The 27,793-nt window shown below is 59.9% G+C and overlaps 1 protein-coding gene across 1 annotated transcript; it reads right to left on the bottom strand.

Moving 5' to 3' along the window:
* Nucleotides 1-145: 145 nt before the first annotated feature.
* ADAMTS13 (ADAM metallopeptidase with thrombospondin type 1 motif 13) lies at nt 146-27,793 on the bottom strand. Its single transcript, XM_021691747.2, is given in 32 exon segments — nt 146-627; nt 1,237-1,412; nt 2,506-2,682; nt 2,972-3,118; nt 3,662-3,971; nt 4,603-4,807; nt 6,591-6,670; nt 6,673-6,736; nt 6,738-6,773; nt 7,768-7,897; nt 8,679-8,799; nt 9,465-9,648; nt 11,405-11,534; nt 11,615-11,750; nt 12,180-12,361; nt 13,578-13,658; nt 14,293-14,413; nt 14,755-14,903; nt 15,313-15,439; nt 16,815-16,878; nt 16,993-17,144; nt 17,964-18,068; nt 18,858-19,020; nt 19,625-19,765; nt 21,199-21,345; nt 21,467-21,591; nt 21,781-21,864; nt 23,728-23,903; nt 24,924-25,083; nt 25,989-26,269; nt 27,298-27,364; nt 27,698-27,793. Coding segments are annotated over 32 exon segments (4,503 nt in total). The 3' UTR covers nt 146-441.

Here is a 27,793-nt window from a genome sequence, read left to right as displayed (position 1 = left end):
AAAAGGAAGACCGCTAGGGGTGGCGTGGGGCTTGCTCAGGTCAGGAATGGGTCCGGAGCCCGACCGCTGCCAGGGAATCCCGGCAATGCCATGGGGTGGGTTTTCAAGCCCGATTGGACAGGTTATGTGAAGAAAACGCTACTCAGACTGCACATTCCGTTTATTGGTACAGAGAGGCTGGAGACTGCCTTTCCAGAGAGTCCAGTCCCTACTTTCCACCGCCTAGCCTTTTGCATGTTGTAGGAGGTCCTAAAGGAGATACTTAAGATTGGAGGGAATCCAAACTGGAAAGCACTGAGAGACCAGAGTCAACCCTCTGGGGCTCGCCGGGCCCCTAACAGGCGCTCATAAATGTCAGGCTCCTTCTTTTCTCTTCCAGTATCTGGAGGAGGCATCCCACTGTGCCCACAGGTCCCTGGAGGTATGTGCTTGGAGAAGAAGCTAGGGCACGGCCCAGCCAGGCTCCTGAACTCTAGATTGGAGGGTCCAGTACTGGCCCCGTAGGCTGGCATGGGCCTCCAGGAAGCCCTGGCTAAACTCCATCTCAGCCTGGCTTCCCTCTGACTCCCAGTAGAGTGCCTGCTGCCCGTGAAATGTCATCGTCTTCAGGCTGTGGATGTCCCGGATCTGAGGGGAAAGGGACAGCCCCAAAGGGCCAGCCACAAATGATAACTAGCTAGCATTCATGGAGCCTTTAATATACAAGGCATCATACACTCGGGGTCACATTTAGTCTTCACACAACAGCCCTATCAAGAAGACACTATTATTCTACCCAGGAAACTGAGGTTCAGAGATGTTGTCCTACTTCCCCAAGGACACACAGCCAGGGTGCCAGAGCTGGGATTCCAGAAGCCAGGCTGCCTCCAGTGGGGGAGCTGACACCTTGCAGAGGACAGTTCTCCCAGAACACATGAACCTCGTGGGGGGAGGGGTGGCCCACTCTTCTGGAAAAGTTTTATCAGGGTTTAAAATTATGCTTCAGTCCTGGGTTGTACTGACAGTCTACATCAGAAAAGGTCTTTTCTATTTCACTCTTGTGCGGAGCTCAATAAACATTTATTGGTGGGTAAGTGGAAGAAATTCTTCTCTCCCATTCTTTCACTAATAATTTTGAGGTTTTTGAGCAAACTCGGGGGGTCCTCTAGTACAGTACCCCCGGTTCCCATCCCCGGGGACAGCTGTCTAGAATCAGCAAAAGTCAGCACATTCCTGTCCCCATCCTGGTGGCCTTACCGAGACGTAGCTGGTACCAGTTCCCGTGCCCACATCAGTGGCCAGGGCATGGATGGCAATCCGGGCCTGTGGGGCCACGTTAATGAAGATGCGGCAGCCCCCCGAGTTGCTCCCATCGGGACTCATCGAGGGGCTCACGATTTCACCCCAGGGTCCAAAGAGCTGCATGTCACAGTCTGCAGAGAAGAGTAGGTGGATGGACTAGGTGTGGACCACCTCAGGTCCTAGAAGCCCCCAGAATGACCACTAATGCCAGAGGCCAGGGCAGCTCACAGCTGGGGAGCAATATGGTGTTGTGGCCGAGATCAGGTCTCCCACACAGAAGCCATCACGGAACCCCACCTCTACCACTTTCTGCCGTGTGACCCTAGGTGAAGGCTTTCAATGCTCTGCGCTCCAAATCCCCCCTCTGTGGAGTGAAGGTAACGCCCTGGGAGAGAGGTTTTTAGGAGGACTTTGCATGTGCAAAAGTGCTTAACACTGAACCTGTCACAAAGGCCACTGCCATTACTAGGAGCCCACTGGAACCTCGCCTGCCTGCACCCCTGGGCCCCCAGAGAACAAGAGCCCATGTGCATGAGGCCAGGAAGTAAGGAGCTGTGAGAAGGGGCAGCCAGCCCCTTGGGCACTGAAAGCCTGGCTCTCAGTGAGGGCACTGAGAGGTGCGGGGATGCTGTCACATCTCTGTAGAGGCAAAGCCAGGGGGATCCCAGAAACCTCTGGAACTGGCTAGGGAAGTCGTGTTCGGCCAGCCTGGGCTGTTGGGAGAGGCCAAGTCCCCAGAGGCCTCCCAAGGGCTACTGGAGGACATTAGGGGGGCCATGGGATGCCATCCCCTCCATGAGGTTATGTGTGTGCACGCATGTACAAGCATGTACAAGCATGCGTGCACACACCAGCTCTGTGGGGGCTGAGCCAAGAGGACGGTGCACGGGAACAGGGCTGGGGGGGGAAGAGATGCACATGGAGGACCCTGAAGGGTCTTGAAGGACATGAGTGCCAGGGCCAGGGCGGGGGGCCATGGTGGCAGCCTGAGCGACAGGGTGAGGACGTCAGAGTCCCACGTCCACCCATGTCGCTGCAAGGCCCCGGCGAGGAAGGGACGCAGCACACGTGAAGGGACCTCATCCTGGGGTCAGGGGGCTAGCTGGCGGGGTCCTCCTCCATCTCTGTCGGTGCCCTCTCTGTCCGGCCGGCCGCCCCGTGGGCAGCAGCGCCCACCCAGCCACCCTGCAGGGACTGGGGGGAGGCTCTGGCGCCCCACCGTACCTCTGTGGGGGGTTCCCAGGGCAGGCTGGCTCCCATACCGCAGCACAACCCCGCCTTCCGGCCGCACACGGCGCTGCCTCACCACCAGCGTGTTCGTTTTGGAGCTGAAAGTCATGCCAGACAGCTTCTCGCATGTCTTCCTCCACGTGAGCCTGTCCCAAAGCAGCAACATGTCCCCTAGGAAGCGGCATGGCGGTGAGGGTTGGCAGCACTGTGGGCCTGGGGTAGACCGAGCCGTGGGCGGGGTCCCCCCACGTCCCAGCTTATGTGACTCTAAGTCCCCAGACACAACCTCAGTTTCCTCATCTGTAGAATGGGGACCATCCCACAGCTGCCCGCAGGATGGCCATGAGGATTCCAGGTGGGGTTGCATGTGGCACATCCTGCCAGGAGCAGGGCAGGCCGGGGTCGTGCTCCCTGGTGCCTGGCGGCCTGACAGCAGTTGTGCACACGGCCCGAGACGTACCAGCACTGCAGCTGAGGGAGCTCTCAAGGACGTGCAGGGTCACCATCTCACCCAGGGGCCGCCCGATGGCCACCGCACAGTCAGTCTGCCCTGGGCCTCGCATGTCAATGGTTCCTGTCGGCTCAAGGTGCTGCCGGCCACAGGCACCTAGAAAGCAGGAGCATGGGTGAACAGAGCTTCGGGGCGGGGCCGGGGCTTTCCGTGCTGGGGAGGAGCCTGGCAGGTGGGGTGGCTGGCATCCTCCTAGGCCCCGCCGGAAGCAGGCTTGGGGGGGCGCGGTGGAAGGGAGCTGTATGGGTCCCGGTATCTCCATCCAGGGCCCAGAGCCGCTTCCGGACACTCAGGTAAGAGGGAGGCAGCGTATACAGCAGGGCATGGCTTTGGGTCCCACAGATCTGGGGCTGACTCTGCGAAACCTCACGTTCCCTTTCCCTTCCTTGTTGATAATAAAAATGAGCTTGCGCTCTGTCAGCGGAAGCAAAGTGGAAGGAGAGGGCCAGGCCAGAGCGCCACCTCCCAAGCCCATCCCTTCAGTCCAGCCGCACACCTCCCAGCGATCCAAGGGGGCTCCACAGCACCACCCCAGGGGTCCTCCCAAGGAGCTAGTCCCAGCTCTCCCAGTGGAGAAGCCTTTGCCCGCCCCTCCCGCAGCCAGCCACCTGCCCAGACAGAAAGATTGAAGAACATAACTGGACTCAGCGGGGCTCTCCTGGGGCCCAGGCAGAAGCCCCTGAAGCCGGGGTGCTGGGGAGAGGAGGTGGGCCCGGTGCTGGGGCCACTCCGGAGGAGCACCAGCAGTGGTCTGTTCTGGAGCAGTGGCTTCGTCATGGGGCACCGGACTGGGAGTCCCCTGCCCGGCGCAGGGCCTGGCCCAGCAGCCCCGCACCGTGGCTGGCTGGGGCAAATGCCGGCAGAAGGCGGCCGGCACGGGTGCCTGGGCCTGGAGTCCAAGGCAGGCGTGATGCCGGCGCTGGATGCCATCTCCGCAGGAGACAGAGCACTGCCAGGAAAGAGGAGAGCGAGCTGAGGCTGACCTTGCCAGGGAGCGGCGGGCACAGTGGTGACCACTGGCCACGCACGATCTGATCTAATCTTTGCACAGCCCAGGAGGGGAGCCCATGTCTCCATTCCACAGATGAGGAGACTGAGGCTCAGCAGCTGGCACCCACCCTGCCGGCCTGCCCTGCACTGCCCTCCTCCGAGCGCCTGTCTCTACCCGACCCAGATGCCCAGAGCCCTCTGATCGATGCCGACGGCAGCTGTCTGCTTTGCCTCTTCTCCCCTCCACACCATGAGCGAGCGCCTCCAGTGGGAGACCTAACCCTATTTACCTTTGTCTTTCTAGGACCTTGCAAGGTACTGGGCATGGGACGGCCCCGGAAATGCAAAGGTGTGGGATGGAGCTACCTTCCCCTTTATCTCCTGGTGTCTCCAGACCTCGGTCCAGACCTGCCCGTCAGATCTCGGGGCCCTGCTGTGTCTTCCATCTCTAGGTGCCCCGACCACCTCCTCCCACCCCACTCTCCCCCTCCTTTCAGGGGCTCACAATGAATCAAAGCCCCCAGGGTCCCCGTGGGTGAGGACCCTCAGCAGACCCACTCCCCAGCCACAGCCCCAGCCCCAGCACTTACCTGCGTCCAGGTGCTGACATGCCACCGGTAGGTGCAGTCGGCGATGATGCAGGGGATGCTGGCCTGAGGCCGGACCAGAGCCGCACAGGCTGCCCCATCCACCTCCACGTCCTGGCCTTGGCTGAGCTGCACACAGGCCACGGAGCGGGTGGCCGTGCCAAGGCCACAGCTGGCTGAGCATGGGCCAAGGGACATGATTTTCCACCTGCAAGAAGCAAAGGCCCAGAGGGCGGCCCTGAGCCCAGGGAGGGCAAGCCCTTCCTGTCAACGGCTCACCGTTCCTCTGTTATCCAAGGAACAGGGAGGGGGGAGAAGGTGCCCCAGGAGAAGGCAAAACGAATCTCAACAGTGGTCAACTCTGCCCGTGGTAATCTGTAATTGTTCAACAAATGATAACAGCCGACATTTTCCAGAGCTGGGACCAAACCCAGGGAGCCCGTGCTGGAGCCTGAAGCCCTCATCGTGACATTGTGCCACCTCCTGGCTCGCACACACATGCCTTCAGTGGGCCTGGCGCTGTTCTAGACGCTAGGGAGATGTAGTGAACCAGACCAAGAGCCCCACACCGCCCTTCAGAGCACATATGCTTCCCCACCTCAGCGCGCCTGACCTCTGGGGCCGGCGGGTCTGTCGTGGGGGCATCTGTGCAATGTAGGACATTCAGCAGCCCTCCTGGCCTCCACCCACTCACCAGCGCCACTAGCATCCCCCTTCCCTAGTCATGACATTGAAAATGTCTCCAGACATTGCCACATGTCCCGTGGGAGGCAGAATGGCCCCTGGTGGAGAAACCACTCGGCTCGAAGGAAGAGACAGACAGCAAACGGGGGAAGAAGTGCTGGGCGGTAGAGGAAGGCAGAGCCAAGAGTCATGGGGTGGGCAGAGTGTGCCGTTCGGGAGCAGTGCTCAGGGAGGACTCCCCACCTCGCTGCTGCGATGCTCCTAGCAGAGCCTGGACGAAAGCATATCCAGAGCAGATGCATTCCCGCAGGGGGAAGGCAGGGGCAGAAGCCCTGAGGCAGGAGTGTGTTCCAGAACATCAAGGAGGATGCAGCTACGTGACATCTGTGGAGCAGCCCGAGCCCATGTGTGTGTCACATTCCCATATAAGTCCCAGATAAATTCCTGTATGAATGAATGTGCTGCACAGCCAAGGGGCTTTAGCGCAAGCAAAGAAGCCAAGAGACACCGGTGCGGGTGGTAAATGGACCATAAAGCTACAGTATTTAAAACAATCTGGTATGCAGGGGATTACAAACACCAGAACCTGTAGAGAGCCCTGACATAGATCCCAACATACACAAGGATCTAGGACACGATAAAGGAGCTGGCTGGGGGAAATTCGGTTAATGATTTGGAAAAATAAGTATGCTCCCTACTTTGCAACATGCCCCCAAATAAACCACAGATGAGCTAATAAGGCTTTTAACTTAAATGAATTCTTATCTGTAACAGTGTATTTCTTTAAAAGCCAAGGAGACCGACTCGAAGGAAAGACAGCAATATAGCCCATCTATTAAATCTGGTAGTGACACGTGACTGTTCCCTTCCTCTCTGGATGATACAGAAAAGCATTTCATTAGTAAAAGTGCAAAACAACAAAGCAGCAACGGTGGGAGCACTGTGAATCAGGCGGGCAATTGTCTGCTCTCCTCCCGCAGGCTCCGACCCCGCCTCTGGACCTCGCTGGCTTGAGCTCTTCGGTCCCGTGCCCCAGCTGGGACCACCGTCGGGCTCCGCTTAAATGCTACCTTCTCCCGGTGACGCTCGCCAGCCCTCCCACACCCACAACCCGATGAGAACGGGCAGCGCTGCCTGCATTTTGTTGGAATGTCCCCTCTGACTCCTAGTGCAGCCTGCCAGGTAGTCCCGCTTCCCGAGGACCGTCTCCCGGGCCAGAGCGGCCCTATAAGCCCCGAGGCGACTGGCCTGGTGTCTGCACACTCCGGGCCCTCAGGCTGCTTCCTCGATACCTCGGGGCTGCTGACCTGGGCGGGCAGGGCTCTGGGCTGCAGGCCTCCTGCTGCTCCGGGCCACGCAGCCCCTGACACAGTATCCGGCTCCCCCTGACTCCTCATCCTTGTCCTCCCCATGGGCCAGTGCACAATACAGCATCCTCTGCTCAAACCCTCCCACAGCTCACTCTGCACTCCGCCAGCTCGTGCCGCCACCTGGGGCAAACCGGAGTTGGGGGGACGACCCAGGGGAGCGGGGCCTCCGCTCATTTCTCCAGACTGGGAAGGTCACCCTTACATCTCCACCGAGAAGCTGGGCACAGCGGACAGAGAACATTCCAAGGAGCCCATTTTACTGACAGAAAGCTGAGGGCAAACTGATGCGTTCAAAGGGCAGGCGGGGGAGAGGCAGGGCACCCCAGGGGGCGTACGAAGATGTCTATCTCTAATCGGAATGCCGGTCCCCCCCCAGGCCTGGCCGGCACTCCCAATCTTCCTTCCCGCTGTGTTTGCCACATCACACCAATACCACCATCGAACGGTATCTCCCGGTCTGTCTTCTTTCTCTTCCATTTCCCCACTGTCCCGGCATCTTCTCCAGGAGGGCCGGGGTGCCTGTCTGTCCTGCTCACTGCTGTCTCCCTACTATCGGAATGGCCCCTGGGCATGGCAGGGTCTCAGCGAAGAGCGAGTGATGACAAATGAACCATCAGCCACATACGTGTGCCCACAGCATCCCAGATCCCCTGTGATGCAACTCACATGCTTTAAACCCACCACAGCCCTCTAGGACACCCGTGGGACCCACGCCTGCAGGTAAGGGCACCGAGCGTCAGGAGCTTACAGGGAGATGATGAGGCCACCTCCAAGGATGCATGCCTAGGACCACCTATCTCCTTGGGAAGGGGCCCACCTGGCAGGGCAGGGCTCCGGACTGCAGTCCTGGACAGGGCGGGGCCTGGGCACTGGCCAGCACTCGGAGCGAGGCAGGGGGACAGGGTGGCCATGGTCCAGCCTCACACAGCGAACAGCTAGTGGGACCCGCCCCCCTCCGCAGGTCACTGGGCATGGTGCCAAGGCTCGGGTCTCCCACCTGCAATAAGAAGGCCGGCGCTCCATCAGAGGCTACACCCCAGGGTGAGACTCCTTCCTCCCTAGGGGACCCAGGCTGCTGCTGTCCCCCCCACACATAGTCTCCACCCCCACTCACCAAGCTGGGCAAGGGGCAGCCTGGCAGGCCTCCCGCCGGCTCCCAGGCTTGCTCTCCAGGTCACATAGCTCTTCCTGGACAGGGGTCCCCAGGGTAGAGTCCACACACACAAAGCGCAGCTCCATCAGGCCTGTAGCAATGAAGCAGAGCCCCTGAGCCCCAAGAGGAGTTTCTGACAAGAACTACGGGTGCCCAGCTCTCTGGAGAGCTCCAGCAGATAAGGCCCACCTGGGTTCGAGTCTTGACTCTGCCACTTACCAGCTGTGTGACCTTGGACAAGTGACTTAACCTCTCTGAGCCTCAGATTTTTCAACTGATGGTGCCTCACTTGCAGGGATATTTATATAGATTTTTAAAGCGCAGCCACAAAGTGCCTGGCCCATAGTAGGTACTCAAGTGGTAGCTGCTGTTTATTGTTACTTTATGAGAATTGCTCTTCGACAATCTCTTATTGTGTTTATAACCAAGATGTTATCAAGGTCCGTTTCCTTGAATCTCTCCTTTAGGACTATGCTCCAAAAAAAAAAAAAAAAAAATTCTCTGGCCTTGATTCTAAACATGCACAGGTTTCACTGAGCAAGTGCTGAGGGTTGTAATTTAAGAACACAACGTATCTTAAAATGTTGCTCCTCTGGCTGGGCCGCCAGGAAGCCCAGAGCTCTTGAAGCCCACTTTCCTAGACCCTAAGAAATACACTTGGCTGCCAATATTGCCGAGTTTTATCGTCTTTCCTGTCTTTCAGCCAAGCAATAAAGACATTTACATGGCTGTCCATACCTCGCCCCAACCTCCTCGTATTGACATCATGTTCTGACCTGGTCTGGATTCTCTGTAAGCCAATTCAAATGCTTTTTAGCACTAGGCAAAATGTAGGCAGGTAAGAGTTAGCCAACGAGCCCTGGGGGCCTCACCTCGACCACAGGAGGCAGAGCACGGCCCCGCCAGGGGAGTCCACATGTGTGCGGCGTGAGCCCCCAGCCTGGCACTGCCTGGTGGGGATGTGGCCTCCTCCTCCAGAGACCGGGGTTCTGGCTGCAGGGGATAAGTAACAGGCTGGTGGGTCTGGGCATCCCCCCTCTGGATCCCTGAACACCTGGTCCTCCACCCCCACCCACCCAATCTCTTCGGGAGAGAGCAGAGTGGTCACCAGCACCTCAAAGGCGGCCCCTCCCTGCTGCTCCTTTCCAGGGACACTTGCTTCTGGCTGCCGAAGGATGCCCCCGCCCACTACCCACCTTGGCCTCTGTACCAGCATGAGTGGTCACTGTGGGGCAGGGCTAAGGCTGGGGCTCGGGAGCCAGGCTCGCAGGCACACTTGGCCCTGCAATCCCCACCGGTCTTGAGGACACAGGCTTGGCCAGTACCCTTGTTTGCAAGCAATGCCCCCCAGCCAGAGCCCCGGGAAGCAGGTGGGAGAGTGACAGTGTTGCTTTGTGGGGCAGAGAACTGGCAGCAGTCTAACGGGGCCTGGGGCCTGGGGCCTGGGGCCTGGGCCCGGCTTGCCAGCTGGAGCGGGGAGGGGCCCTGAGCTTTTTCCCTAGGCTCACCCTCTGACCAGGGAGATCCTATACACAGCAGCATTGCAGAAGGATAGTCCTTGCGCTCTGGCCAGGAGGCCAAGGGTACCCAGTGCTCCCCGTTCTCCTGTCAGATAAGCCCCCAATAGCCCGGGGTACCCTCGTGCCCAGGACACTCACGTGGCCCGGTACTGAAGGACATGCCATGGCTACACAGGGCTCGAGGGCAGGCAGCTTCTCGTCTGTGGAGCATGGCCCAGCGGTGGCCAGTGCCCCCAGGCCCTCTGCCCCGTGCACACACGTCCTATTCTGTGAAGCCGGGTCTGTTCCACAGGCTGATGAGCACGCATCTGATCCCTCCTGCCTGAGGACAGGACAGACAGTAGGCCCTGCCTCCTGGGGCTGTACGTACAGCCCAGCTTCCCCGGCGGGGAGGCAGTGAACCCACACCCCTGTACCCAAGAGCTCAAAGAGGAGCCCCAAAAAGGAGCAAAACCCCGAGGCCACTCCCTAAAGAGCTGGATGAGCGGCTGCCAGCACTCCACTCAGCAGCCTGGGAGCCGGGACACAGGCCCGGACCCGATGGCCTTCCAGAGAGGAAGGTGGGCCTCCGTCCAGAAAGTACCATCACTCCTTGCACCCTAGCAGGTGCCAAGAAATGGAATCGGGTCAGCCAGGTCAGGGATGGCAACGGCGTTTCACGGACGTGCCAACCCTGACTGGGGCGGCTGCCAGACGAGCTGAGGCAGGAAGGGTCCCGAGGCAGGGGGCGGGCCTCCGTGGGAAAGGGTGGTCATTCCCAGGTCTGCCCCACACGGGAGAGAGGCAAAGGAGCCCAAGCCACGCATGTGCTACCGGTGACCCAGGCCAAGCGCCTCCTCCCTGGACAAGTAACAGAACTGGGGCCCAGAGAGGGAAGGAAATTGACCTGGTCACCCAGCCAGTTGGCGGCAAATGGGAAGAAGACGCTGTCAGCTGGGACACTGAAGGGATGAGAGGCACCATGGGGACGGCAATGATAATGACAAAGGGACACTTACGGCTTTATGTGTGCAGCTTCACTTGGTCCTCACAGCCCCTCCGTGAGCAGGGACTTGGGGGTTCAGAGAGGGAAATGGCCGGCCCGGGGTCTCTTGGATAGTAATTCTGAAGCCGGCCACTCCGGGATGGTGGGGCCCAGCCAGAGTCCGTGGGGAGAGGGGACACTCAGAAAGGGTAGGGCTCAGTGCAGGGACAAGCCCTGCCAGGGAGTCGCCTGGGGGCAATGTCTTCAGGAGGCTGCCCTGGGCCTCCACGCAACGCACTGCCCGCCCCCCCCCCCCCCCCGCAAGAGGCACTGCACGCACCGAAGTCTCCAGCTGCCCAGCTGAGGAGGAGACGGGCAGAGCGTTGGGGCCCCGTCCCCCTGAGGACTGGCTCAGGAGAGGCGGTGAGAGACGAGCAGATCTGTCCTGCTGACTGGCTTCCCTGCTCTGGGCCGGGCCCCATGTCCCTGCAAGTGCTGGAACACTGCACAGGGACAGCCTGCTCCACCCAGTGGCCCTCCAGGTGTCCCCAAGCTGCACCAGAGCCCAAGGACACCTATATAAAAATGGCACCTGGGGGGCTCGGTCGGTTGAGCGTCTGACTTGATCCCAGCTCAGGTTTTGATCTCAGGGTCACGAGTCCAAGCCCCATGTGGAGCCCACAATCAATCAATCAATCATTCAATTTAAAGAAGTGGTGGCGGGTAGCTGCACCAGCCCTGCAGCCAACAGGGACAGCCTTGTCCCGATGTTGTGCTCCTGCCAACCACACAGTCCAGGTACTTCCCACCGTCACCTCTCTGACCCTCACCACAACCCTCCCGGGGAGGGCGATCACCTCCACCCGGCAGTGAGCTCGGAGCGGGCATGTGCTGCCCGCAGACGAGGTGCAGCGGGTGTGGGTCACGCTAGGCTCCTGTGTCACCGGTGTTTGCCCGAGTTTCAACATCCTCACCTGCAAAATGGGGGGCACTGACATAACCCACCTCCCAGGGCAGTGTCCGTGCCTGGAAGTGGCCTCACCGAGCGCATGCCACGTGGGCCCCGTAGCCAGCGAGAGCCCAGTGGCAGTGGCTGAGCGTGGGCAGCACTCACTGTGGGGGGCAGGGCCAGGGGGCGCAGGACTCTGGCCACGCTGCCGGCTGTTGGCTCCCTTCACACCGGGCGGCCTCCACCCACTCGTTCCTGGCCTGGTCCAGACAGCTGTAGGTCACCCAGCGCAGCCCTGGGAGGAAAGAGGGAGGCTGGGCCACCTCCCTGCAGGGGGCAAACTGTGCTTCAGGCGAGCCCTGCTCCAGGCCTCACCTGCCCCACAGCTCACCGAGCAGGACCCCCGCACAGCGGCCCATGCCCAGGCCTGTGGCTGCTGAGGCTGGAGGTAGGTGAAGGTGATGTCTGGGCGCGCGAGGTCACCATACTCCTCCCCGTAGCGCCTGTAAACCTGCAGGAGACAGACGGAGAGCTCGCGGGGCCTTGTCTGCTGGCCTCCCTGTAGGAGCTCGGCCGGTCACTGGGCTCTATGCCCAAGACCAGCCCCAGAGCAGGGCCAGGCTGGAGGGCAGAGCCCCGGAGGCCCCCAAGTTTCCAGCCCCTGCCCCCCAAGGCCTCATCTGGGCACACGGCACCATCCTCTGTTAAAATGAAGATTCTTGAGCCCCACCTGGCAGGTCCTGATTCAGAGCCTCTCAGAGGGGCCCAGGAATCTGTATTTTTATACACACCACAAAGGACACAGACATAGCCGCTTGGCTGCCTGGGAACACTGTTCCTGGCGGGGGGGAGGTGGGTGGTCTGGGCTGCACGGGGAGTCAGGGGAAGGAGTGACACCAGGAGGAGGCCCCTGCTGGCTCCCCAAGGCCCTCCTGGTCACCTGGATCTCCACGTCGTCCTGGGTGGGTCCCAGGATGCGGATCTCCTCCAGCTGAGGCAGCCGGTCCTCGGTGAGGGCCACTCTGTACTCCACACGGCTGTCCTCCAAGAGGGAGGGGTAGGTGGTGCTGGGAGAGATGCTGGAATTCCCAGCCACGACGTAGCGCCCTCGGATCCGCACTGCTGTAGGGGGAGCAAGGCTGTGGGCAGGGGGAGCGCCACCTCCCCCACACCTGTGGCAGCTGGGCACCAGCCCTCTCACAGAAGAGGGCCTGACTTAAGGAACGGGGTGGTAGCAACAACGGGATGAATCTCCACTGCCCCAGCTCTCCTCCCCGGGGAGCCCATCTGCCTGGTGCTTTGGCTGGTCAGGCGGTCTCTGCAGTGAGCAGGGCACCACCCTCCCAGATGCCCACCGGCGTCTGACCACATGTCCGTGGCTCTGCACCTCTGTCCAGAATGTGGTGAGCACTGTAGATCTGCCCTCTCACCAAGTCTGCCCCCACGGAGCTCTACAGGCAGGTTCCGGGACTCAAGGCCCCCAGGGCCAGCACCCCCACCCCAGATTCCAAGGGCAGGTGTAGGCGCCCTCAGGAAATCAAGAAACACTGTGGCATTGAGTGGGTAAAGAAAGTGGCTTTACCCAAAGACAGATGTGGCCTTTGCCCTGGGCTTCTGAGAAGGGACTTATGTCACACTGGACAGGAGTATCTTTGTTTAAGGTGGGGACTGGCCAAGCCAGAAAGACCAAATATGTGAGGTAGGACGGCAGCTTTGCATTGATCTCATCCGTGAACCTAGAGACTAGAGGCCATCCACGTGAGTAATCAATCAATCATGCCTCATGTCCGCATCACGAAGTCCTAATCAAACTGGATGCTGAACCCAGGTGAGCTTGGGGTTGGCAATACCCTGTACATAATGTCACACTTCGATGCTGGACATGGAACCCTCCCAGACTCTGCCCTAGGCATCTCCCGCTCTGGCTTCTTCTACTGTCTCCTTCCCCTGTAACAAGCCAGAACTGCGGGTACAAAAGCTCTCAGCATTCTGGGGGTCCTCCTAGTGACTTATCCACCCTGGCGGTGCTTAGGGAACCCCCTGAACTTGCAGGCGGCATCAGAAGTGAGGGCATTTTGGGGCGTCTGGGGGGCTCAGTCAGTGAAGCATCTGCCTTCAGCTCAGGTCGTGATCTCAGGGTCGTGGGATCGAGTCCCCCACATCCCCCCCTCCCCGCTGAGCAGGGAGCCTGCTTCTCCCTCTCCCTCTCCCTCTGCCCCCCACTCGTGTTCTCTAATAAATAAAACCTTAAAAAAAAAAGTAGTGAGGGCATTTTGGGGACCGTGCTGTACAGACTTCAGTTTGGCTACCTAGGGGCAGCGTCCACTGTCCAGCTCACCCAGGTGTGTGAAGAGAGGCCTCCGGTTGGTGATGTGTACGCTGGTCAGGTTGCGGGTCACGGTCAGGAACGTGACATACTCTAGAAGGAAGCAGGAGAGGGTGGGTGGTCTCAGGTCACTGACATTGCAGTGAAAGGGAGCAGATTTCAGTTGTCTGAGAAAAAGCACCTTGACACCAAAAGCTAACAACAGGGCTGCCTCAGGCAGTAGAATCCCCTGTCCCAGGGGGCCAATCCAAGCCAGGCTGGACGGCCACCTTCCAGGGTGCTGCCCTGGCTAGGCGGAGGGACTGAAGCCAAGGTTCCGGGCTCAGCACGTGGCCCACCACAGGGAGGGGGGACCCCACTGCTTGGCTGACCCTCTAAGTGCCTACTTTGTGAATGACTTAACCTCTTTTATAAATAGATCCAAGTCAAGGGTTTCCCAAGTATAGCACCCCTTCTGATAGGATTCCTCGGAGAGGAGAGGCCAGCCCACCACACACTGCCCAGTGTCCGGGTTTTATCACAGCTACCGTGAGCTCCCGTTCCCAAAGCGCCACTATCCCAGCGGTGGCCTCATCGAACTCTCAGCTGCGTGGGGAGGCTGGTGGAGAGGAGGATGGAGGCTGAGGCCCACGAGGAGGGGCCAGGGCTCATGGCCACGGCTCTGAGCTGCAGGTGGTTCTTAGAGGCTGGGGGGAGCCCAGCCATTCGTCCCGAGGGAAGCCCCTACCTCTGGCCCTCCCGCCCGTGAAAGAGCCGTTCCGCGGGCTGCACGTGCCGTTGTCCCCTCCGCACACCTGACACACATCTCGCACCCGCGGGGAGTCCATCCTGCCATCACAGCCGAATGTCTGTGCAAAGAGCAGCGGCAAGTGACACCTGGGCAGGTGTCACTGGAGGGTGCTGAGGCTCTGGGATTCACACAACAAACAGGCGGCATTAGGCAGCATCCTACGCCGACGCAGGGAGCAGGTGTAAAGGACCCGCCCGAGGTCACAGCAGGGCTCTCAGCCCCCAGCCGACTCCAAGGTCAGCCCAGTGCCCTGGCATTACCCCATGCAAACTCTGCTGCAGCTTCATGGGGGCCCGCAGACCTGGCCCCCTTGGAGCCCCTTAGCATCTGGCTTCTGATGTGACTGGCCCCAGGGCCACCGCGGATGGGAGGGCACCTCTGCTGCCCACACACGCCTACCCTGCAGCTGCCCAACACGCACAGGCTCAGGGTCCCGTCCTCCCGCCGACCACTTGGCACACACCGGGTCCCATCCAGGAAACTGTCCCCACGCCTCACAATGAAGGTCTCGCCAATGGCCCGGCACATGTGTCTGCACAGAGCGTCCCCTGGGGAGGCAGAGGGACAGGGAACCCTCGTGTGAGGGTGACAGGGAGTAGGGAAGGCAACGACCCCGCAAAGCACAACCCAGGGGGGCCCGCCCTGGCCAGGCCATCTGGCCTCCTCCTTTGGGTTGGGGACACGGGTCGGGCCTCCTGAGGCAGTGATCACAATCACAATGTAGTGACTGTTACTGAGTTACCAGCCAAGGCGCACCCTTGGTGTGGCCCCAGGATCACGTCACTGAATCCTATCACCCGAGCAGGGAAGCCCTGCGCTCATCTCCATTTTACAGATGGGAAAGCCGAGACCCAGGCCTGTTAGCAAGGGGTCGCACCAGGACGTGATGCGACTGACGCAGAGCCTGAGCCGGAGCCCTGCTCTCAACAGCATGGGGGCGATGGGGGCCAGCCCCACCTTGACTGTACTGCTCCGCGGAGCCCCAGCGGTAGAAGGAGGCGTTGCCCAGGGAGAGGTGTAGCGGTTTCCTGTCCGTCTGGGAGCACTGCTCGGACATGAACTCCAGCTGGGTCTTCTCACAGGCCTGGTGGGGAGGAGATAGGGGACGGGCACAGGAGGGGCCTTGGGAGGAGGGGCTTGGGGCAGGGGAACTAGGAAGAGGGCCTTTGCCACTGAGGACCACAAGGCACCCCACAGTGCGAGGGTCACAATGTGGGTTTGAGCCCAGCTCCTGGCTGCACCTCGGTTCCCTGCTCTGTAAAGTGGGGGAGACACGAGCCTTTCTCTGTTGATGGGAGAATCCAGGAGAATTTGCAGGGACACAGGGCAGGACCTACTGCCCGGCGACAATGAGATAAAGAGCACTGCCCGCCTGCTCCCCTCCCCCGAGCCTGGGCTCCAGGTGAAGACTGTGCCCTCCCGGCCTGGGGAGGCCCCATGCCTGCCTAGAGAAGGTGGGAGGGAAGGTCTCACCAGATGCCAAACTTAACTCAAGGTCAAAGGAACCATTCTAGCAGTTCCCACCCAGTATGACGGCCACGATCAAAACCACGGACAGCAAGGATGGAGAGGAGAGGGAGGATGCGGAGAAACTGGAACCCTTGCACATTGCTGGTGGGGAAGGGAAATGGCTCAGCTGCTGTGCAGGATGGCTTGGAGGTTCCTCAAAGAACTGGGCGTAGAAATACCATGTGACCCAGCGACTCCTCTCTTAGGTGTATACCCAAAAGAAATAAAAACTGGCACCGAAGTCCACGGACACACGTGTCCACAGCAGCATGATTCACAATAACCAAGAGGTGGAAACGGCCCAAACGTCCATCAGCAGATGAACAGATAATACATGGTCCATCCGTACAATGGGATGTTATTCAGCCATCAAAAGGAGTGAACTTCTCACACCTGCTACAACGTGGATGACTTTGAGGACGTGATGCTAAGTGAAAGAAGCCAGTCACGAAAGCCCACCTACTGTGGGATTCCATTTCTCTGAAACGTCCAGGACAGGTAAGTACACGGAGACAGAAAGCGACCGGTGGTTGCCAGGGGCTGGAGGATGGGGAAGGGAGTGACTGCTTCATGGCTCTGGGGTTCGACTTTGGGGTGACAGAAACGTTTTGGAACCTGATAGAGGTGGTGGTCGCACCACATGGTGAATGTACCAATGCCACTGGATCCCACACTTTAAAACGGTTGATTCGATATGATGTGAATTTCACCTGTGCTTGGACTGAAAGGATGGTTTCAGGGGGTGCCGCCAGGGAGGGCGGTGGCACATGGGGATGGAGGTGCGACACCTGGAGCACCCACTGTGGTCCCAGCAGAGGCAGAGCAGAACCCCCTCACTCAAAAACGCCCTGGCGTGAACCACAAATTACAGCCGCCCTGATCCTCTGGCTCCCCAGGGCCCGGCGCTGCCGACCTGAGCCTCTCGTCCTGCCCTGGGGAAGCAGGCCTACCTGGGTGTTGCACATCTCAGCCTGGAGGTCAGCGCCCACACACGCACGCCCTCCGAAGGCAGGCCTGAAAATGTCCACGAGACACAAGGGGTGACAGGTGACCCACTGCCCCCCAATCAGGGAATTTGGAGCAGACCCCCTCCCTGACTTGAAGGACAGGGCCCCCTCCAGGTGGTACCTGGGGTTCTTGCACTGCCGCCTCCGGGTGACCACACCTCCTCCGCAGGAGCGGGAGCAAGGGCTGGGGGGGCCCCAGCTAGACCAGTGCCCGTGCACCACCCCCACGGGGCTCAGCTCCGCCAGGGAGCGGCAGTGACCCTTGGAACACCACTGCAAGAGAAGGACACACCATCCCACACCTGGGGCACCCACTCCCACGGGCACACCATCCCACACCTGGGGCACCCACTCCCACGGGCACACCATCCCACACGTGGGGCACCCCACACACAGGGCACACCATCCCACACCTGGGGCACCCCACACAGGGCACCCACACCCACGCAGGTGTGCACACGTGCTCCCGCACTCCCATCCTGCTCAGGAAACAATGCTAAATGGAAGAGGGCAAACCCCAGGCTGTAGGACAGAGGAAGGGTCTGGCCACACCGGGCAGAGAGGAAGGGCAGGGGCCCTGAGGTCTGCAGGGCAGAGGCAGACGCTGCCTGGTACGGCCAACGAGAGGGAGTCTGGGTCAGGGAGCTGGGCTGCGCAATCACTACCACTCAAAGCCTTTGTCTCCTCTGTGGGTCAGGGGTGACGACACAAGCCGTCTCCAACCCAGGGAAGGGGGAAAAGAAACTCCACAACGCTGCGGGGAGGGCGGGGCTCTGGATCCCCCACCCGCCTGCGCAGAGTCACCGGTGAGCCCCTTGTCAGTTTTCACTGGTCCTGCGAACCTAGAAAACCCATCCCATCTTCCAGGCCCTGCAGGGAGGCAGGGCAAGTCAGTTGGCACACGGAAGCATCTTGCCGCCCAGCTCTCCAGACCAGGTGACCAAGAGCAGCTCCAGGGCCCTCTGCCCCAGCTAACCGATCCTCCTGTCCCCCACCCCAGGAATGCAGGCGGCCAGGTTTCAGTGCCCCATGTGGACGTGTGCATGCATATGCACGCACACACTCTAACATCCCTCCTTTCCCTGCTCTGACCTTCTGCACGCCGCACTCTGTCCCATCCAGGAGAGGAATGAGGAGACGGCTACAGCGGCTTTGGTCCAGGGGGTCCGTGTGGCAGGACAGAGCCTGGCACATGTCCTAAGAGGGGAGACAGGTGGCCAGCTCGGGGCCACTACAGCCTGTTGGCTCAGCGTCCAGTCTTAATTGTCCCCCCACACCACAGGACACAGGGACACATATGCTGTTCCGTGGGCACTGGTGGCCCGGGAGAAAGGGCACGGCACACCTCTCCATGGGACAGGGACAGTGACCAGGGCCCACAGTCATTTTAGGGGCCTACAAATACGTTTTCATTTCTTTTAAAATCAAAAGAAAAAGATGATCTTTTAGATCAAAGAAAATGTTCTAATATATGACATTAATGTATTTGTATTTACAACACTTACACAACATTTATAAAAACACTGATAATAAGTCTTAATATTTTGTATGGAGGAAGAGGCCCACTAAGGCAAAGGTGCCTGGGGCCCATGAAAGTCCCGTGCAGCCCAGGGAGGAAGTCTGTCTTTGGGATGCCTGCCCCCTTCATCTCCCCTCCCCCTGCCGGCTCACACTCCTGCTATAGGGTTCGGTTTGGAGGTCACTTCTTCTGGAAAGCCCTCCAGGTTCCCATTGGCTTGGAAGCCTTTGGTAAACTGCCTATTTAAGTTCCACGTCCAGGGACGCAGGAGCCTGCCAGGGCCGGCTCTATAATAATTTCTGGGACACAGTCAAAATGGGGAACAAACATGGGGACTCTTGTTAAAAAATTAAGAATTTTAAGAAGTGACTGACAGCCTAGCCCAGTGGAGCTCACAGCGCGGACCGCTGGGCGCGGGTGGAGGGAGCACACGTTGGGGTGCGGACAGGCGGGCGGGCGGGACTCACGAGGTGCTCCCTGGTGAAGGTGCAGGCCACGGCCGCAGCACCAAAGGCAACCCGGCACTGCTCGTCGGCGCCATAGAGGAGGCCGGGCTGCGCCTGCGGAGGGCGCCCCGCGGCCCTGGCCTGCGGCTCCGGCGGGTCCCGCATGCAGTGCGCCCGTCCTGCGCTGCGACAAGGCCGCGGCTCAGGCTCGGGTGGACACGGGGTGGGGGCGGGATGGGGGAGGATGGGAGTCCTCAGCGCGTACCCGCACCGACAGCCGGCCTTGGGCTGGGACGAGGCTCAAGCCCGGAGCCAGGGCGGAGCGGAGGTAGGGCCGGAGCAGATGCCCGGCGCGATGCAGCCGGGGAGGAGGGGGATGCGGCAGACGGGAGTTGGACTGGGGAGCGGGTGGGATGGAGGGTCGAGGCAAAGACAGGGTGGGGCAGAACTGAGGGGCGGGCGCAAAAGCGGGTGCGATGGAACAGCGGGTGCGCGGGAGTGGGAGGGAATGAGGGAGCCGGCACAGGGAGGTGTGAACCGAGGGAGGGGCGCGCACGCGGAGGGGTAGGTGGAAGGGTGGGTGCAGGGGCGTGGCGGAGGGTGGAGGAGTGCGCCGGGGAGGTGATGGGGGCCCTTGGGGAGGAGGACGCGGGGAGGCGATCGGACTGAACAGAGCGCTGGGCAGGGCTGGGGCAGATGGAGGGGTGGGTCTGGGGGACAAGTAGGGGCGCGCCCCGCGTGGAGATGGGGGCGTGGGGAGGGCTGGGCGGGGTGGCGGATGCAGCTACCTGAGCAGGTGCAGCAGTTGCCGGCGGCTGCAGGCGGACCACGAGAGGTCGGTCCGGGCGGGCGCTGTGTCCTGGGACGCCATCACGTGGCCGCTGGGCCCGCAGCCGCTGCCGGGCGCCCCGTCGTGCTCCACGCCCAAGCTGTGCCGGGGGCGGCAACGCTGAGGGTCCCCTCGCGAACCCACCCCCTCCAACCCCCGCTCCAGTCCAGGCCTGGCCGGAGTCCGGCAGCGCGGCGGTGGGGTTTCACACCCCAGCGGCCTCCCAACCCTGCCTCAGTTTCCCACCCGAGAGAGCACTGGATCAACCAGGGAGCTCCTGCCTCTTCCGGCTAATAAATATCAAAAGGCTTTAAAAATGTTGAGACCAAACTAATCCTGGGCGTTATAAGTCAGGGAGGATGGGGTCCCGAGGCACCTTGGGGGGTCGGGGCTGCCGGTGATTATTTGCTGGATCTGTGGGCTGGCTCAGGGTGGGAAAATTCATCCACTGCCTGTATCATAAGGTTAATAAAAAAGTCGAGAAAATGTGCAGGCCTTTGGCCATGGTCTCCACTCCCAGTGGGTGCTTTTCAAAACCTTCTTTAAAAAAAAACAAAAACAAACAAAAAACAACATTTTTCCTCCAAACAAGACAGATGGAGGCATTGTGGGGGTGGGGTGGGGTGGGGGTTGGGGGGTCAAGGGCAGGTGCAGGAACCAGGGTAAAGGTGGAGCTGTTGTGGGCTGATGGGGGGGTGTGAGGAGCCCCAGGCTCGCTGGGCACCTGAGCCACCCACAGAGATGGGGTGTGGGGGATTCCACAGCAGAACTCAAAGGGGCCTTAAGGCCTGGGAGCAGGTGGGGGCTCGGGGGAAGGAGCACAGACTCACTCTTTACTTTAGGAGTCTCTGTACTGTCTGACTTTTTACAGCAAGTGGTTATTACTTTCATAATGAAAAGACTAAAAATCATCAAGGAAAGAAGCTCGCCACTTGGGGTAAATGACAATAGGAACAAAGATTTGCCTACAGAATGCAGAATGCTCATAACAGGAAAAATTTGAAAACAACCTAAAAAGCCAACAATGGGGGATTAGTTAAATAAATTACAATGCATACCAAAAAAAAAATTATAAAAGATCTGGGAAAAAAATGTTTGGGATGTATTGTTCCATTAAAAACCAGGAACAAAACAATAGACAATATAATCCCGATTTTGCAAATAAAAAATTATGTGCGTGGGTAAGAAATGACTAAAACATAAAATGTGAACAGATGTTATCCCTAAGTGGTAGGATCTGGGATAATTTTGACAGCCTGCTTTTTCTTTACCTGCATTTCCTAGAAAACTTATTTTCTCCTTTTGTCTTGCTTGTTTTTTGGGGGAAAAACGTTTTTTTTAATCACCTGGTAATCAAGAAGTATCAGATTTCCCAGCCCTTGTCCCTCCCCCACCCCCAGGTCCACTGGGGCCAAGGGTATTAGGTTCCTTCAGCAGACTCTTCCAGGGCCCACCGCCAGCCTCGACGTGACCCATGACCTCTTGGGAGCCCCGGTCAGCTCCTGGGCCACAGCGTGGGGACAGGATGCCTACCTGTGCCCAATCTCATGGGCGATGGTGACCCCCAGGTCAAAGCCAGTATCCTCAGTGATGAGGCAGCTCCAGGAGGACGAGCAAGCACCCCCCAGCTGGGTGACCCCCCGAACCTGCCGGTTACCATCAGGTAACTCCAGGTCAAACCTTGGGAAGAGAGAACAGACACCCGGGTGGTGCTGAGGTGCCTGCCCACAGCCAGACTGCCTTTGCAGAGATGGGGAGCAGCTCCCAAGCGGGCTGGCGTGCCCCTGGGGAGCGCGGCTACCTGGTGATGTAGAGGACCAGGTCGGCATGCCCGGGCTCTGTGTCGTCCTCGGGGTTGACGGTCCTGCTCCACTCACAGACACTCAGCAGCGACGCAGTGATGTTGGCTGTGATATTCGGGGCATCCTGGGGGATCAGTAACAAAGCCCATGTTTATGAGAGCTGCACCCGACGCGGTGCTGACAGCCGCTGGCCTCTCGGTCCTCACCACAGCCCTGTTACTATGCATGCTACAGGTGGGGAGACCCACAGGAAGAGGTAAAGAGAACAGAAGTGGGTTTTCCAGTGACTCTGGGCTCCCGGCTCGGTGCCTACCTCAGGCTGGGTCAGGATGACCATCTTCACTAGATGTACTCGGAACTGAGCCCCCAGGGATGGGTCCCTCAGCAGCTCTGACCCCTGTGGAAGGGCAGGAGAGAGAGGTGACTCATGGGGGCTGGCGTGGCCTGACTGGCGGGCTCAGGCCCGGAGAAGATGCTCCATCAGCACAGGGAAGATGCTAGTGCTTGGGCGGGGAACAAGCCACAGGGATGGGCAGGCGTGCGCTGGTCCTCCCCTTGCTCAGGGCTCAAGAAGGCCAACCGACACACACACACACACACACACAAAACAACCCGGAAACAACAGGATGCAAATAGTTGTTATTAATCTAGAACATTCCATTCCAACACTGCTCCCCTCTCCCCAGATTCACCCTGTCCTTTCTCTTTTCTGCCCATCCACCTGAAACACCGCTCTCCGCTTATTTAACCTGCACATCTCCATGAGGCGGCATGAGGCCCTCCCTCCCTCCACAAGCCCCTTCCTGGGTACCCCAGAGAAGGCTCCCCCCACCCCCAGCCAGCCCCCTGGCTCGCTCTCGGCGCATGTGTCAAGATGCCGATCGCGGTTGACTTGTGTGGCTGTTGGCACCAGCTTGTCCTCTGAATTACACGTGGTACCCATGAGAGCACTCGACTGTCACCGGCCTCAGCGGGCCTGAGCCTGAATCCAAGCTCCACTGCTTCCCCTCCCCAGCTGCTCGGGATCCTGTTAACTGACCCTGGAAGCCCAGGTTCCTTATCTGTGAAATGGAGGGAAAGCCTTCCGTGGCTGTTAGCAGGCCCAGGAACAAAGCAGCTGGTACAGAGTGGGTGTCCGTCGTCTGGGCAGGAGCCAGGCTGGCATCTACCACCCTCCCGGGTCCTCAGAAGGCACATCAAACGAGCAGAGGGAGTATGGCACCATTACCGGGTGTCAGCATATTAGAGGTGGGACCGCCAGTGCTTGAAAACAAGAGCTTTCAAGTGACTCAAAGGAAATGCTGTTGGCCTCTCGGGCTGCAGGCAGAAACCTTAGGCTCCCTGTGGGCTTGGGTCAGGTCTGCAAGGGGGCGGGACTCCAGGGGTGTGGCCCTGGGACCCAGAGGCCCAGAAAACACAAGGGGACAGGGACAGGTCGGGAGGCCTGGGGCTCTGAGCCTGGGGGGACATTTCCTTTTGCCCCAAACAGGTGGCCATCCCTGAGGCTGGGCACAAAGTGGTGCTGATTACTGCACATTCTTGGGGGCAGCCCACCCTCCAGGGCCAGCTTACAAGTGGGCGGCCCTCTCCTTGCAGTGTTGGTCCTAATATCCTGATGCTGTGGAAGCTTCCATGGCAGCCTAGAGCAGTCACTGTGTGTGTGGGGGTCCCACATGCATTCTCTAGTTGCAGGCACGGGGTCTCATGGAGTCTGTTACGTTACGCGTGAGCACTCGGTTGTTGAGCACCTGTCTCTCTGCTAACACTCAGTGGGAGTCGTACTTCTCACCCCACCTTCACCCCTAAAGCCAAGTGAAGGAGAGGCCGGCAGCAATGGGGGTGCCCACAAGAAGAGGGCCAGCAGTGCTGGCCAAGGTGCCCATGGAGCAAATGGGCTTCAGGACAGAGGCCAGATTTGAGAGTCCCCTGGAGAGAAGGGACCCAAGGAACAAGAGGCTGTGGGGTGCACTAGGGAGCCAAGAGGGGTCCCAGGACCTCACCCACTGCTGCTCCAGGTGAGGGAGGGGAGGAGGAAGCAAAGGGCAGGCCGCACCCTTCCCCACCCCAAGGCCCTGGGCCCCAAGCATGACCCCAGCCTTAGGGTTACACCTGAGTTCAACCCGAGTTCAAACTACCAGGTAAGCCAGCCCACTCACATTCCGTTCCAAGTCCCTGGCGTGGGGCGCCGTATCCAGAGACCCAAGTCCCACGCCTAATGGTCAGCACCATCCAAGGAGCCCGCTCCGCAAGGAACACTCACCATGTTGAGGTTAGTGAGCACGTAGCGCTCAGTGTCCTCCTGGTGAGCCTGATAGACGTCAGGGCCCACGGCCACCAGCAACTCCAGGTGCAGGACACTCCCGGCAGCCCATCTCCGGACGCGAGGGTAAGGAGGACGGCCTGCTGAGGGAGGAAGCAGGGCTGACAGCAAAGGTTCTAGAAAGCAGATGACCTGTGGCTTTGGCCACCCACAGCCAGGTCTTTCCTGGGCTGGGAGACACCGTGTGAGCCCTGTCCCTGCCACTTCCCACTATGGAGTTTAGGGAGTCAGGGGTGCTCAGCTTTCTCATGGGGAATGTGGGGAGCAGGGAATACCTGCCTCCCAGGTGGGTGAGCACGCCGGGAGCGGGCCTGGGCTGTACCCACTCTCAGCCCCTACCTCTGGCCCTCCGGGAGCTGGCCTCGAGGCTTGAGGGTCCCAAGCTGTCAGAAGTCACTTTCTGCGGTGACTGTTAGAACCAGTGGTGGCTAGCCCAAGAGACTGCTGAGTCTTGGATTCCACCCCACCCCGAGGGCCAGATCGCATTAGTGACCAGGCATTCCGGGGCATCTGAAAGGGCCCAGTGGCCGTGCAGGGCCCAAGGAGGGAGCTATTGTGAAGCCTTTTTGTCCTTTGGGTCTCCCCAAAGCCCCGGGCACTGGCTCTGCCTCCTTGATGCCCCTCTGGGCACCTCCTGGAGAGCAGAACAGGGTCATTCCAAGATGACAAGGAGAGCCCAAGAGAGCGCCCTGCCTGCCCCTGGATGCAGCCCGGGCGATGGACGAGCAGGCCTGGGAGACAGCAGAGCCAGCTCCAATCCTGGTTGTGCCCTGGAGCCGTCGTGTCAGCCCTGAGCGGCCACTCTCTGTCTTTGGGCCTCCGTGTTCCGTCTGTACTAGCAACAAATACCAGTAAGCGATGTCCTGCCAACAGCGCACGTCTGAGAACGTGCTTTGTAAGCTATGAAGAGCTGTTTGTAGGCTGGACGTCTACCTGTCCCCCAGGTAGAAAACTGGGCACATGGCTGATGGCCGGCCACGTGTTCCCCTGGCCTACCCACTCCCCAGCATCCTGACAAAGATGGTTCACTCAAGTTTGTGGCATTTTGCATGGCCACCTGGGTGTTGGGGAGAGCTGGCCCTCCCCCAGAGCTGTCCCCAAGGGCAGCTCCACCCTCCCTCTCCCAGGGGCTGTACCTTGGATGACTTCTGGGGCCTTGGGGGCTGTGGGGGCCTTGGGTACAGGCCTGTGGATCAGGTGGGGCTGGGAACGAACCCAGGGAGGCACAAGTTCCCAGTGCCGCCTCCTCACCGGCTGAACGTAGAACCTGTCCGCACCCACCAGGATGTTGCCCTCCTAGAGAAGAGAGAGCAGCCTGGCACAGAGGCCACCGGCCCCGCTGCATGACAGGGCCTCTCTGGGACGTCACAGCACTGGGCACGGACCTGCCCTGAGCTCTCTCCAAGGGCTCCTCTCCAAGTCCAGCGTCCCCAAGCCCATCCTTGTGGGACAGCTGGGGACCTGGGCCCTTCTGGGTCCGTGCCTACTGCTACACCTGCTTCCAGCCTACCCCCCCCCACTCTGGTCCTCCCTCACGTCGTGGCCTTTGAGTCCCAGGCTGTAGGGTCTGGGAGAGACACTGGTGGGATTCCTCGTGTACAGAAATGGAGGGGACCTCAAGGGACTAGCTAGGCCCATGCTAACGGACAGCACGGCAGTCATCAGACTGACCCGGAGTGGCATGTGTCCCGGCCCACACTGGGCTGCCCAACGCAGCAACCACAGAGGGGCACATAATGACATAAGTGGCTCTGGCTTGACCGATGCATCGTGACAGATTTCCATGGACACCTGACACCAGGCCTCATGACAAACCAAGATACCTCATCATTTCTCGGTTGAAGAGCCTGAGATCCAACCGAGTGACTGGTCCAAGGTCATCTGGACTAAGGGACAGAGCTGGAATCTGAACTCAAAGGGCTGACTGCCAAGCCCTGGCTCTTTCCATCCCGTGGCCCCCTGGATTCAAACTGCTCTGCCACCTGCTAGCCGGGCGGCCTTGGGAAACTCAGCCAGTTTTTCTGAGCCTCCATGGAACATGCCCTCATGGGGCCTGGCATGAGGCAAAGATCTAATGTAGTGTCCTCCCGCACATCTGGCTGGGCAGAAGGGAGCTGGGGGACCTGTCGGCACCATGGGGGTCCCACCAAACACACCCTCAGCATGGCCTCTCCCCGATGCTGAGCCGGGCTCCCACTCACCAAGTGGCCCGAGCAGTAAGTGACTCTGGCCACAGCGCCCAGGGGCAGCAGGGGGCGGCCTCCCGTGAAGCAGAGATGGGGCGGCCGCCTCAGGAGCCGGAGGGAGGCATTCAGCACGTGCTCGCTGGTGAAGGAGGCGGTAAGGAGGCTCTGCTCCAGCGGGAAAGAGATGGTGAAGAGCCGGCCCCAGGCGTGCAGGGAGCAGCGTGGGGCCCTGCAGGGTGGCCCCTGGGGCCCCTCTTCACAGATGCAGCTGAGAGGGGCCACATCGAATGGAGGCACTGCAGGAGAGAGGAGGCTGCCTTGCTCAGCCCTGCTCGGCCCTCCCGGTCTTCCTGCCCAGGAGAGGGGGCCCCATTCGTTCCCTTTGGTGCATGGGGAAACATGCTGGCCTGGAACCCCAGGGGGGGAGAGAGCGTGGGTTCAAATTCAGCCCTTCCCAGCTTGCAGAGGGGTGAACTGCAAGTTGCCTCTCCCATCTGGGCCTCGCCCTGGGGCAGACCAGCACTCAGCACACTAGCCTCACCCCACGACAGGGTTTCACGAGGGGTGGCATGAACCCCAACAGGCAGAGCAGGTCCAAGCACAGCCTCTGTGGCCTCTAGGAAAAGCAGGCGCCCAAGGCCAGCCTCACCATCCTTCTTCACCCATCTGCCTCACCCCTAAGGAGCCCCCAGAGAGCTGCAGGGACCTGGAGTCCTGATACACAAGTTTCTGGTCCCCACTCCCACCCCCAGGCAGCCCCAAGCAGGGCTCGAGGTGCATCTGACCCAGGCCACGGAGAATTCAGTCACAAGTGGGACATCCCTTCTTTCTCTCCAGCCTGACCACTAGCCCACCCTGCCTCTGTTTCCCAGCAGCCTTGAGATCAACGGCCTAACTCAGAAAGGGGGCTGGCACCCCAGAGAAGTCCACAGATGTGGCCGAGAGCGACAGGAAGGCCCTGGCTGGAGCTTGAGCCAGCGCCTATCTTGTTTCTCACAGAAAGGATAAATATTTCCATCCATGACCAGAAACCACAAGAGCTCCTGCAGCTCCCCCAGCCCAAGGGAGGCCCCCGGGGCAAAAGGGACCAGCTAATTAGTAACCATTCCCTTGAGATGTTGAGCAGAGCCTGGGGTCAGAACCCCAGCTTGGTCCAGAACACCCAGACCAGCTTTTACGGACTTGGCAGAAGTCCAGAGTTAATTAACAGGAACGACGGCAGCTTCTTGGACCTCCTCCCCCCAGCAGAGCCCTGACTCAAGCAGGATGTGCCCCTCAGCCTCTGAGGAACTCCCCCCTGCTAAGGAGACTCCATGACAAGTACCTTTTAAAGTAGCTTCAGGGCCAAAATAAGAAGTCACTTCCTCCGGCTCCAAAGCCTGAAGAAATTGCTGCAAGACAGAACGGACAAGGGAGAAGAGAGGAGGGACAGGGGGTGGCAGAGGGACAAGGCAAGGGGGGGAATCGAGGTGGGGGGTAGGGGAGGAGGACGCAGTACCAACAAGCCCATTCCTTCCTCAGCGAGCATACTCCATCCCCGAAACCCCAAGCTCAGATCCACCCCCTCAGTGCAAACCCCAAAGCTGAAAGAACACCCCCACTCTGCTCAAAGGCTGTTGGGCAGTTCCGTCTCTCCCCAGGGCACCCTCCTTCAGCACCCAGAAGAGCTCAGATGCCCGGCCCCAGGGCTCCCCGAACACCTCCACGCCTGCAGACTCACCCACCTGCTGGAAATCAGAGAGACCCCAGCAGCCCAGGAGAAAGAAGGCAGAAGTGAGAACTGCCCCCACGCCTCTCCCCCAGGGGTGAGACTCCCTCAT

This window comes from Neomonachus schauinslandi, chromosome 13, assembly GCF_002201575.2.
Source record: "Neomonachus schauinslandi chromosome 13, ASM220157v2, whole genome shotgun sequence".
In the NCBI taxonomy this organism is placed as follows: domain Eukaryota; kingdom Metazoa; phylum Chordata; class Mammalia; order Carnivora; family Phocidae; genus Neomonachus; species Neomonachus schauinslandi.
Note: the sequence above shows the minus strand (reverse complement) of the source record. Positions and strands in the feature narration are given on the sequence as shown.